Source organism: Eschrichtius robustus, chromosome 13, assembly GCF_028021215.1.
Source record: "Eschrichtius robustus isolate mEscRob2 chromosome 13, mEscRob2.pri, whole genome shotgun sequence".
NCBI classification, from domain to species: Eukaryota; Metazoa; Chordata; class Mammalia; order Artiodactyla; family Eschrichtiidae; genus Eschrichtius; species Eschrichtius robustus.
Genome location: NC_090836.1, coordinates 42,348,296 through 42,361,020, shown reverse-complemented (window position 1 = coordinate 42,361,020; position 12,725 = coordinate 42,348,296). Strand labels below are relative to the sequence as shown.

General features: G+C 54.6%; 1 protein-coding gene across 3 annotated transcripts in view; it reads right to left on the bottom strand.

Annotated features, from left to right (window-relative positions):
* The window catches only part of ASIC1 (acid sensing ion channel subunit 1), a 34,187-nt gene that overhangs the window by 227 nt on the left and 21,235 nt on the right, over window positions 1-12,725 (bottom strand). The window contains exons 1-9 of one of the 3 annotated variants that reach the window (XM_068560419.1): window positions 5,872-6,528; window positions 3,269-3,419; window positions 2,506-2,633; window positions 2,059-2,209; window positions 1,625-1,681; window positions 986-1,139; window positions 511-602; window positions 235-314; window positions 42-146 (exon numbers count right to left, since the gene is read on the bottom strand). In XM_068560419.1, the coding sequence (XP_068416520.1) occupies window positions 42-146; window positions 235-314; window positions 511-602; window positions 986-1,139; window positions 1,625-1,681; window positions 2,059-2,209; window positions 2,506-2,633; window positions 3,269-3,419; window positions 5,872-6,528 (1,575 nt within the window). Of the gene's footprint in view, window positions 1-41; window positions 147-234; window positions 315-510; window positions 603-985; window positions 1,140-1,624; window positions 1,682-2,058; window positions 2,213-2,505; window positions 2,634-3,268; window positions 3,420-5,871; window positions 6,529-12,725 lie in introns of those variants that run through there. The other 2 variants (XM_068560422.1, XM_068560421.1) reach the window with 2 other exon arrangements.

The window sequence follows — 12,725 nt, the reverse complement described above, 5'->3', positions numbered from 1 at the left end:
AAGGGATGGGGCGGGAGGGCGCCCCTCTCTCGCTCCCTCACGTGTCTTTTGACGTCATCCAGGCTGAGGGCCACGCCCTTGTCCGCGCTGCTCCGTTTGGCCTCCTTCTGGCACTTCCCTCGTCTGCACAGCTTGTGCTTTATCACCTGGGAGGGAAGAGGGGTGGTGGGGGGGTGGGCGGGCTTGAACCCCTCCCCTCCCGTGGCCGCGTGCAGGCGCCCCGCCCCCACTTACCTCGTAGGCGTAGTCGAAGAGTTCCAGCACAGTCAGGATGCTGGCCCCGATGAACAGACCCATCTGGCCTCCAATGTCACCTGCAGGGGGGCCCACAGGGAGGTCAGTGGGGTCAGGACACAGGGGGAGCGGCAGAGCTCATTGGGACACGGGAAGGCCCCTGGGGCTGGCAGGGGAGGAGGCCTTGTGGGACGGAGGTGAGCAGCCTGCTTTGGGTGGTAGCGTGTCACACCATGCCCACGGCATGGAAGGGGACAGGTGCCATCAGCAGCTCACCCAGGAGTCCTGCGATCTCATAGGCCTTCTTCTGCTCAATGGTCTCATAGTTGAGGACTTCAAAGAAAATGTCCAGCACCAGGATGTTCTCCCTGCAAAGGGGTTGGGAGAGGAGACCTCGGATCAAGTCACATCTCTGTCCCTTACTAGCTGGGTGACCTTCGCAAGTTATCCTCTCTGAATCTCAGTCTCCAATATCTATAAAGCAAGATGCTGATGTGGATACCTGCCTTTTAGAGTGAGGATTAAGTGTGATGGTGTAATTGAAAAGACGCTCCATGCACCAGCAATTGTGAGGTGATCCCAGTTACAGCAATGAGGATGAAGAGAGGAGGAAAGAGAAAGGGGTGCTTTCCCTGTTTGTTCTGCTTGTTCTCAGACTCTTTGGTTGCCTTCCCCATGTTATCTCAGTTTCCTCCTGTCTGCCAACCCCCATCAGAGCCCGCCCATTACCCTTCACAGTCAGAGCCCTTACCCTATGTACTGCTCAGACTTGTTGAACTTCTTGGCCAGGTACTTGGCTGATGCCTTGCTGGGAATCTTGACCATGGACAGCTCCTTGCCATAGCGAGTCAAGTTGCAGGGCATTTCACACACACAGTACTCCTGGTCCTTCTCCACCAGGAAGTCTGTGCCAGCCAGGTGAGAGGTGCCAGTTGAGTGATGCCCTTCTGCCAGCACCTTCCCGACACGCACATCCTGGCCCTGCCCAAAGGAGGCCTGAGCCCCCTTCTCTTTTTCTGACTTGTCCTTCCCTTCGGCCCTGTGCCCACCTGTGCTGATCCTCACCCAGACTCTCCATGGATATTTCTTAATCCTATATCTCATTCTCTCGGGGCCCTCCAGGGTCAACCAGCTGAGGTGCTCATGAGAGGTGGGTGAAGGCCTTCTGGGAGGTGAAGGCCACCCCTCCCAGATGACCCCTGTTCATTTTCCACAGGGGCCTCTAGAGATGCTATTCCTGGCCTTGCTAAAGTCAGACACAGGAGAGTTCAGGTGAAGCCTGATCCAGAAGTTATTTGAAGCTTCTGGGAGCTTGCTCTGAAACCCCTATGCATGTGGCTGGCAGCTCCTCCTTCCCTCCCGCAGACTTCCCTGGGACAGGGGCGCTCACCCAGGGCAGGATCTGCACACTCCTTGTACTGCTCTGGAGTGCAGTATGGGGCGTCCCCTAGAGAGGAGAAAAGACAGTGGTACAGGATGGAGATTAAAGGGGTCTTGTGACGCTGGTGGTACCAGCGTCCCAAGAAGCTGGGAGCTGGGAGAGGGTGGGAGGGTAGGAATAGTCAGCCCCCAGTCTGTCCTGGAAGTGACCTACCCCAAAGTCCATACCCCCTGGACCCTTCTGACCCATCCCCATGGGTCCAAGCAGGAATTGAGGTCGGAGAGGCAAGAGCCATATGGGTATGGACTGGGGCTGGAACTGGGGTGGAGAGAAGCCAGCTGGCCTTGCTTGCATGTTGGCAGAGGTTAACATGCATGGGGAGCCGGTGAGGGGCAGTGCGGGCTGAGGGGCCCAGGACCGTGTTTGGAACTTTGGGGCCTGACCTGGCATGTGCACCATGCGGCAGTTACAGTTCTCCACCAGGTAGCGGGTCTCACAGTCGATGCGGCAGGCGGTAATGCTGTAGGAGTCGAAGAAATCCAAGTCCATGGTAACAGCTTTGCAGGTGCCCCAGGGCGGGGGCAGGTAGATGAGCTGCTGGGAGAGCCGGGGAGCTGGGGGGTGTGGGGACTTCTCCCCGAGTCACCTTGATGGACTTGTCTGACACGATGCAGAACTCAGGAGTCCTGCCCCCTCTCCCTGTGCAGCCTCTGAGGGTCTCCGAGTTTACGGAGCATCCCATTCATTAGATCATTCATGCTTCTGACTAGTCAGATGGCTACCCAGGCCCTAGCTCCCCCGTCCCTCCCATTATTGGTTGCCCACCACTCCACCTCCATCGTGAGCCTCCAGCCACCCACCCTGGGACCGGCCTCCTGTGGCCCTCTCACCCGCTGCTCTTGACAGGCCACAAAGGTCTGGAACCCTGGGGCTACACCAAAGCCCAGCTGGTCGATGAAGGGAGGTTCATCCTGACTGTGGATCTGCACTTTGATGCCCGCTTCGAAGGACGTCTCATCTAGGGGAATGAGAGGGGTGTGTGTTGGGAGGGCTTCTTACTCCCTAACCTCCTTCAGAGCTGGGGGCATCCTACCTCTCCTGAGATAACCACAACATACACTGAGACTGGGGGAGGGTAGTTAGTCCAAGGGCCCCTGGCCCATCCCCAGCCTCCTTCTGGGTTCACCAGCTCCATGCTACCCTGATGACCCCTGAATCCTACATACTTCTTTTCTTACCTGGCTTCAGTTAGGCATCTCGGTGTTTCAAATTATTTCCCACTGTCTCAGAGGCTCTCCATTTCTCCCCCTCCTTTTCTCCCTTCTCCCCTACGTCTCTCTGTCCCAAGGCCCCTGAGACCAGACAGACGGCAGGCAGCCCAAGAAGAGACGGAGTTATTTATAGAGTGAGTGGTGGCCACGGATGGAAAGGGATGGCTGGTTACCTTGGAGAGTAACTGAGCCAGGAAGGGGGAGCCAGGGGAATGTGAGTGTGGCAGTCAGGTAGAGTGGAGGTGGAGATGGCGAGATGCTGGGAGGAAGCGAGGAGAGCCCACGCCCTGCCTCAGACCCACAGTAGAGCCCAGGAGCCCCCCGACGGAGGCTGAGGCCCGGAGCCACAGGGAGGGGGGCCCCCCTGAGAGAGGCAACATACCAGTCTCCCCCCACACGGGCAGGTACTCGTCCTGCTGAATGTCCAGCATGATCTCCAGCCCATTGCCCGTCCCACCCTTCATGGTCTTCAGCCTGGGACGCCCATCTCGGCCAGAGTTGAACGTGTAGCACTTTCCATACCGTGTGAAGACCTGGTGGGGGCAGAGCGGAGAGCCTGAGAGTCTTGCCAGTACCCTCTGCCCACCAGGGACTGTCTCCAGCCCCTCCAACTGGTGGAGTTTCAACCCTTCAGGAATGACCCCTCCTGAGCAGCCCACTCTCCACTTGTCCTCCTTCTCACCCGTTCTGTCCTTCTTTTCCCTGCTGTGTGCCCTGCAAGGCTGATCCCTGTGGGGTGCACTGCCTGTGCTCCTTTGCCACCGGGATGGGCTTCGGGTTGGGTTTGACCAATGGGAGGTATCAGTAAGGGATCAGAGGACAGAAGGAGGGAGAGACAAGGGTATTTATCTGCAAGTGTTCTTGAGGTGGCTTAGACCCTTCGTGACCACAAATCCTGCCAAGAGGGCTCCCTGCATAGCACTGTTGCCTCTTGATGTTCCTTTAGCTTGAACATGACAATTTCCCACTATTTCTAGGTGCCTCAGGCCCCCTCATTTGTTTCCTTAACTCTGCCCACAATTCTATAAACAGTCCCTTTGTTAGTCTTTTCAACTAAACTATTCAAGTGTTAACCTTTTTCCCGCTGGGACCCTAACATACACACCTCCATCATCCGGAGCCCCTCACTGCCTGGTCCCTCCTTGGGACCCTCAGGCCCAGGGCCTTCTGAGACTTATCTTCTCTTCTCCTGGATTTCACCCCGGGCATCTGAAATCCTGCTCTCCCCAAGACCAAGCTATGCTTTATAGTTTCCTCTGCCATTAGTCCCTTACGTCCATCACTGTTCCCTTATCACCAGAACCTGAACATCCAGGACCTGGCATGTTCATCAATGCTGGTGCAGAACTATGAGGGCTGCAGAAGGGATCTCAGCCCTGGGGGCAGTCCCCTGACTCCATGCCACAGAGCAGCCCTTATTGCAGCCCTGAGTACACAGCCATAGAGAGAAAAGTGAACATATTCTTTATGGCCCTTTCCCCACAGCTTCCCAGAATGCCTCCAGGTTCCCACAAATGGGGTGAGTGTGCTTCAGCTACTGAGCGATGGTGACAGAGTCCACCAAGCGAGTCATGAGGTGAATACAGACACAGCCCAAAGAAAGAGAGAGACAGAGTGTCAGGCGAGACTGGAACAGGGAGGCGGTAGGGGTTACTAGTCAGTAGAGTCTTTGCCCCCTTCCCGGAACAACCTCTTCCTTCCCCCTCTGGAAGAGAAAACCGGTGCTATCCGCCATTTTGTGGGTGAAGTCCAGAGAGGAGGTAGAGAGAGAACTCCTAATCCCCCAGCTCCACTACCAGGCTTTGTGGCTTTCAGCCACAGGGTCCAGGCTGGACACGCACTCCTGCCTACCCGCCACCTGGGGATGTGAGGGACTCCTGGGTGGCTGAGGCCAGCTGGGAGCTGCAGCCTTGAGCTGGCTCGGAGGGCTGTGCTGCCACCTGGTGGTGCTGCCTGAGAAGTGCCTGCTCCAGCCTTAGATCCCAAGAAAGCCAGGTTGACCCCTTCCTCGGTCCATGTTCCTCTACCTCCTGGCCTGTCCGAGGCCCAGTGGCCAAAACCTCCAGGTTCCTGTCTGTCTGTAGTCAGTCCAAGATGCACTGATATGATGACACCCACCTGCCCCTGCACTAGGGAAAAGGTGGGGGACTGAGAGACGGGTGTATGGGAAGGGAAGGCCTGGCATCTGGCACTTGTAGGGGACAGAAGGGGACCTGTTGGGCCAGACGGAACTGGAAGCTGAACTGGGGAAAGGATGGGGTGCCGCTTGGTCCCTCAGCAGGGAAGGCCCTAGACTCTCCTAGTGAGGGCTTCCCCTGGGAAGAGGGTCCCTGGCCACTTAGAGATGGAGGGGGAGTGGGGAGGATTTAGAGGAGGCCTGTTATTCTCCCTCACCACACACACACACACGCACGCACACGCACGCGCGCGCACACACACACTGCAGGAGGAGCACAGGAAGACCACGTGAGGATGCTGCTGACAGGCATGCTGGGGTGGAGGGGGGATATCCCTAGCCCTCTGCCTCCCTTCCACACCCTTCTCTTGCGCCTCCAGAGACCAGGGGCCACCTGCCCCAGCTCCAGTACAGGGGTGCTAGTCAACATTGTTAAGGCCAAGCGTAGGCACCCACCGCCAGATCAAAGGCTGACCTCAGCGATAGATTAAGGTGCTGACCCTGCTGGATCTGGGAAAGGGCTGGACATGCTGGAGGATATTCAGGGAGACACCAGGGGCCTCAGGGCAGCAATTAATTACCAACTATGTGTTTCAAGAGTCTAACAGGGAGGGCAGTACTGGCACAGCCCTGGAAATGGAGCCCAGCTGCAGACCCTGGGGCTCCCAGGCAAGCTCTGGCCAGGCCTCTCTCACAGAGGGTGGGTGGTCCAGGTAAGGTGGGGGGGGAGGCAGGATGGTTACCAGCCCCAGGAGGTGACGGTCAGGGTGAGCCACGGCAGGGTGAGACACTGTTGGGCACCCACTCACCACTGAGAAGTTGTGAGGGCCACAGGGCCCCCCGCAGTAGGAGCAATAGAGCAGCATGTCCTCCAGCCGGTGGCAGGAGCGATTGTAGAAGCGGTGCAGGTTAAAGGGCTCCCCAGAGAAGGCCTCGGGCCCCGGTGGGGCGAGGGGCACCCCGGGGTCATCGCTTTCATCCAGCCCCAGCATGGGGGCCAGGTAGAGCAAGTCGGGGTAGCTGAGCTGGGAGAGCCGCACGGCATTGGTGTTGCAGAGGGTGACCGCCGGGAAGGCCAGCTCCGTCGTGGCCACTTCATCTAGCAGAGTCACATGTGGGTAGCTGAGGTAATAGGCAACTCGATCCCCGGCCTGGCACAAGAAGGCACCCAGTGCCAGGATAAAGGCCGCTGCCCACAGGGCCTGCCGTGGCCCTGGACCCCCTTCCACAAAGATGTGGCTGGCTCCATGAAGGGTGCAGCTGTTGGCAAAGGCCACCAAGTCCATTGGTAAGTCCCTCTCTCTGGCCCCCTTCCTCTCTGCCTCCTTTTCCTTCTCTTCTCCCTCCTCTTCTGATTCTGAGTTGTCCCGCTGTCGCCGCTGGTGGGGACCCCAAATATCTCCCAAGGGCCCTGGGGCCTCCTCTCCAGAGGAGAATGACACAGAGCAGAAGATCTGAATGGGCATCTTCTCCAGGGGCTTCCTGGCACCAGGAGGTGGGCAGGAGAACAGGGGAGGAGATGTGATCCTAGGCAGGGTCCGGCAGTCCTCTTGCCAGGTCTCTGCTGCCTGGCTGGCCGTCCTCCCTTGCCAGGGCCTCTGTGGCAGTGTGGCTGAGGTGGGGAGGGGCTTAGAGAGGAGAGGAGGACCAGCCTGCCCTGTCAGGGAGGCGGCTGTCTGAGCCGATGAATAATTGATGCCTGTGGGAAAGGGAGGCCGATGGAGAGGAGCGGGGCCGGAGCCCTTTTCCCGTCACCAACTCCAGCAGGACAGACAGGGTCGAGGACAGAGTGGAAACGCTGGAAAAGCCCGGGGGCTCCAGGGGAGTTGGGACCTAGCAGAGTCCTCTGCTCTCACTGCCATGACTTGGGCCAGCAAGGGTCTCTGCCCATCCCCCAAGACACACACCCTCAGGCTCCCTCTCACCCTCCCCACCCCAATTCTGAGTCCTCTGCCCTCATTCCCACCTGGTCCAGTCATTCCTCTGAGTTATCTGAGCCCCACACTCTCTCGGCACCTCTAATTAACCTCTAATTCTTCCCTAATTCCCCCTGACTTGGAATCTCCCCAGTTATTTTATGGAGCCCCGCAGTTCTCCCCATACACTCTTACACTGCGGTTCCCCCTAATTATTCCTCTGATTCTCAGTTCCCTCCTGATCACTGGGCTGACCACAATTTACTTTCAGTTACTTCCTGAACCCCTGGTTGCCCCGAACCCCTACTCTCTCCCTGACCTCCGGTTTCCCTCCAGCCATCCCTGACGCCATTGATCCTCCCCTCCCTCCCCTGACCCACCCCCAACTCTACTTCAGTCAGCATCCCACCACCACCACACCGAGCTGCACTCCCTTCTGTGGCTTGGGGGGCAGCCCAGGTTCCATTAGCAGAGGTCTCTCACTGACCACAGACTCACTTATGGCCAGTTCCTGGCACTGGGGGGAGGGACCCTGTCTCTTGCAGCTGAAAAGCTTCCTGGCAGATCACCGCTCCCCCTCCCAGCTTGCCCATCCCCCAGCAGTCCAGGAGAGCAGGTGGAGGAATTCTCTTCTGGTGGGTGGAAGAAACTGAGCTCAGAACCGGGACAGGGTCCTGGGTCAAGTGGAGAGTGTTGGGAATAACCTGGGGTACTGCCAAACCCTCAGCCTCGCAGAAACCCCCAGCCCCTCAGTCTCTGAGTCTCCTCTCGCTCCCAGTTGATCAGTCCCTGCCCCCAGGCCCCTGGCCCCTCTGTGTGCTCTGATTACTCAGGGCCACTGGTTGAGGAACTTGAGCCACCAGCCAAGTCTCCAGGGCCTAGAAGGTGACCTGAGGGGAGGAGAGGAGGGGAGGGAGGGAGGGGAAACGTATTAACCCTACCTCCACAGAGCCAGAGGAGGACCAGTGGGGGTCAGACAAGTCTACTTGGGCCTTTCCATTCCTTAACCATCCCACAACCCCAGGCTCCTGCCCCCCTTTCCCTCCCCCCTCCCTGCTCCCACATGTCTTCCCTCCTCCGTTTGCATGCAGAGAGCCTGGAGCGTGTTGGGGATGGCAGGCAGGGTGCCAGGTTCTAGCAGAACTGACTGATGTGGGACCTCTGGCCTCAGCTTTGCCGCTAGGGACACAGAGGCCCGGGAAGAAGAGCAGCCTTTGAGATCTGGTCCCTCTCCATCCTCATGCCATTGCCCTCAGACTGATCTCCCACTTTTACCTAAACAACCGCCTCCCAGCTGGTCTCCCTAACTCCCTGCCTCCCTGCAGTTTCTCCCCACCTTTAGTCCATGCTACGTAATTCCAACCACCCTTCCCCATAAAGACCTTCTCTCACTCCCCAGTGCCTCCTGGTAAAATTCAAGCCCCGCCACCCCGGACCTACACAGCCTTGGCAAGTCACCCTCCAGCCTCACCTCTCCACCCCTCCATCCCACCTAGTGCAGGGTCCAGCATCCAGCCACCATGTCTTTCTCCCATCCCACAGACACACGAGGCTCATCCACAGTTCCATGCCTTCCCTGGACTCCACCTGGAGAATTTCTACTCATTTTTCAAGACCCTGCTCACAGGTTACCTCCTCCGAGAAGCCTTCCCTGACTCCACAGGGCATAGTTAGTGCCCACTCAGGGAACAGACTGAAGGGTCCAGTTCTGCTCCAGTCCCTTCAAGCATGAGTAGTGATCAGTAGCTCCTTAAGGGCAGGGACTGTGAGAATGAAAGAGCAGGACCCAGGGGCCACGTGGAGAAACAGGAACCAGAGATAAATCACTGCAGAGATGAGGAGAGACCTCCACCTTCAGCTGTTGTCCTCAGGCTTCTCCTGTATGAATTCGCGGGTTCTTCTTCTGTTTCCTGTCCTGTGTGCATTTTCTTCCTGCCTACGGGACCTCAGCTCTTGGAAGGCTTTGCACGTCCCCAGGACGCGTTTCAGAGGTGAGTTCCAGACTTGGGTTGGAGGTGGGCCAGCCTAGGTGGAGGCTTGGGCTGGGAAAGCTGCAGCTGCCCATGCGTCCCCACACCCACTAGAGGGCATCGTTCCCCTCCTGCAGCCTTTCTGGAAGAGGAAGTAGATTGGACTTCCAGAGGGAAGAAACTAAGGCTGGGAAGCTCCAGGCGCTTCACCAGAGAGTAGGGTGTGCACACACAGAGCAGCTTCAGAGGACAGCAAATCTGGTGTGGCTGGACACTTCTTCCCCCACACGAACACAAAGACCTACACTGCACACCTACACAGCACTACACACAGACACACAGCCCTCTTGTGGGCAACGAAGACACACACACACACACACACACACACACACACACACCCCAACTGCTCTTCCTCCCTCCTTCATCCTCTAACATTCTCTCCTCCTCATCTCGATCTAGTAGACAAGTCCACATTTTTCACAGTAATGGGGAGGTGAGGAAAGGATCAAGCAGCACACACAGACCCCCGAGCATACACAGAGGAGAAGTACCCAAGCAGACACGCTCGCAGAACGACACTCAATTTTGAACCCTCTATCCAAAGATGCGACCCCTCCCCACATCACTCCCTACCCGGTAGGTCTCTTAAGCTGTGTGTGGCCACCCAGTGCTTTCTGACTTTCTCCACATCTCTTTCTGAACTCCGGTCACCCCTCACATCTGTGGAATGTCTCCTGCTTTTCAACTGATGCCTCAGGGGATTTGTATACAACCCAGCAAAATAAGCAGGTTTGAGTAATTTCACCCCATTTGACAAATGAGGAAACTGAGGCACAATGACCTGTTCAAGTCTCGTGGAGAGCAAGTAGTAGGCTTGAGACTGGAAGTAGGTCATCCCTCTCTAAATCCCTTCCCTCTTCTCCATTCTTTCATTTACCCATCAAATATTTCCTGAGTGTCCATGTGCTGAGGACACGTGGAGAACAGATAAGGGACTGGGTCCTTGTGGAGCTTATTATCTAATGGGGGAGAGTTTTTTTAAATCACAAAAATAAATATTTAATTGCAAACTATGATAAGTGCTATGAAAAAAATAATATGGTTCCATGGAGGTGAATGACAGGGGGATCTGAACCAGACTGGAAACTGAGGAAGGTTTCTCTGAGAAAGTGATGTTTGAATTGCAATCTAAAGAATAAGGAGGAGTGATTAGGTAAAGGTCTGTGTGTGTATGTGTTGGGGGGCAGGCGGTGTTCCAGAGAACAGAGTCAGTGCAAAGGCTCCGAGAGGAGAGAGCTGAGAAGAGGAGGATATAGCCGGAGAGCAGGCCCTTAGGGCCTTGGAGGCTGGGTAAGGATTCTGGTCCCATTCCCCATGGAAAGATTTCAAGTGATCAGAGCAGTGTTTTGAAGAGACCACTCTGGAGGAGCGCGAGGGATTCTAGAAGTCCTGTTAGGAAGCCATTGCAGCGGTCTAGGTGAGACATGGAGCAGTGGGGTGGCCTGGAACAGGGGGATGGAGTGGAGATGTTTGGGAGTCAACACTGGCAGACCTGGTAAGGGAGGCGAGGGAGATGGAGTGTCAGGGATGGTTTCTAGTTTGCATAAGTGGGTGAATGGCTCACTAGATCAGGAACACAAGTACAGGACTAGTTTGGGAGCTAAGACGATGAACTTGGTTTGACACATGCTGGTTTCTTAGAGTCTTGGGGAGATCCAAGTGGCGACGTTAAGTGGGAAATTGGCCACTGAACTGATACTAAGAGGAGAGAGCCGGGCTGAGACATGCATTTGGCAGTTGTCGGTGTGTAGATGGTAACTGAAATCACGAGTGAAGATGAGACTACTCAGGAATAGAATACAAAGTTTTTTTAGAAGAGACAGAAAGAAAAATGGCCTGATGTGGCAGTACCCACCCAAGCTAAACAGAATCCTAACCTGTGACTTAACCACAGCTCCTAGTTATATACCCAAGAGAAATGAGTGCATATGGCAACCCAAAGACATGAACAGGGATGTTCATAGTAGATTTATTTATAATAGCCCCGAACTAGTAACAACCCAAATGTCTAGCAAGAGTAGAATGGATAAACAAATTGTGCTCTATTTACATAAGGCAATACTACACAGCATTGAAAAAGAACTAACTACTGCTATATACAACGAGACTGAATCTCACAGACATAGTCACGAGCAAAAAAAGACAGACACAGACATGTATACACTGCATGGAGGATACATATAGTCTAGGAAGTTCAAGAACGGGTGAAACTTATCTCTACTGACAGAAGCCTGAATGTGGTTAATTCTTGTCGGGTAGTGTTGACTAGGAGAGGGCCCGAAGGAACTTTCCAGGACACTAGAAATGTTTTACAATTTTATACCAATGTAAATACATACCGATGTAATATGTCAAATATTACATCGTAAGATACACCAATGTAAAAATATACTAATGAAAAATTCATCAAGCTGTTCCATTAAATCATAGCCCCACAATTTAAGAGAAGAGGAAAGCTTGGGATTGAGACTTGAGCAGTGCCAACATTTAATGGCCAAGTGGAAGAGCATGAGCTGGCACAGAGGCAGGAGTGGCTAGACAAAGGAGGAAAATCAGGCGAGTACCGTTGTTAGGAAAGAGAATAGTGCAAAACACAGGTGGTGGTCAACCATTTGGAATGATTTTGAGACATCAAGGATAAAAAATGGTTGTGGGTTTTGGAAATATGGAGGTCACTAGCGGCCTTACCAAGAACGATTTTGGTGGAGTGCTGGGGCCGGGGGAGGAAGGCAGCCCGAGTGGATCAGAGAGTGAGATGGAGATGAGAAAATGGAGACAGTGGAATCTATGCATCAATTTTAAGAATTTTGTCTGTGAAAAGAAACAGATACTGTGGGAACTGGAGGGGGCTGTGGAGTTGAGAGACGTTTGTTTATTGGGTTTTATCTTAACCTAAAGCCTGGTACATAGTAAGTGCTCAATAAATGTTAGCTGTCATTATAGCTATACTTTTTTTAAAATTTATTTATTTTATTTATTTATCTTTGGCTGCGTTGGGTCTTCACTGCTGCACGTGGGCTTTCTCTAGTTGTGGCGAGCGGGGGCTACTCTTCATTGTGGTGCACAGGCTTCTCATTGCGGTGGCTTCTCTTGTTGCGGAGCACGGGCTCTAGGCGCACGGGCTTCAGTATTTGTGGTGCTCAGTAGTTGTGGCTCGCGGGCTCTAGAGCGCAGGCTCAGTAGTTGTGGCGCGCGGGCTTAGTTGCTCCGTGGCATGTGGGATCTTCCTGAAGCAGGGCTCGAACCCGTGTCCCCCTGCATTGGCAGGCGGGTTCTTTTTTCTTTTTTTAGAAGCCCGGTCTTTTCTTCTCAATGTCACGGTAAATCCCTTAAAGCTGACTTGGGCTGATTCTTATCTATGAACTTCACAGTACCTGGGAATTTACCCAGTAAGATTTCAATAGCTGTGTCTCCTCTGCGTGCAGGGAACAAAATCAGGCATTTCCACATGGCCAAGTGCCTCCGTGCAGTCGGTCCAGGCCAGCAGGGCAGGTGGGTTCTTAACTGCTGCGCCACCAGGGAAGTCCCTACAGCTATACATTTTTTTTTTTTTTTTTTTTTTAGCTATACTTTTTAAGATGGGAGAATCTTAAGCATGTTTCAGTGTCAATCGGAAGGTTCCACTGGAGAGGGAGAGACCGACTACAAAGGAGGGAGAGGCAGAATCTTTAAGGTAAAATTCCCATAAAGATAGAAGGAGATCAGATGGTAAGAATA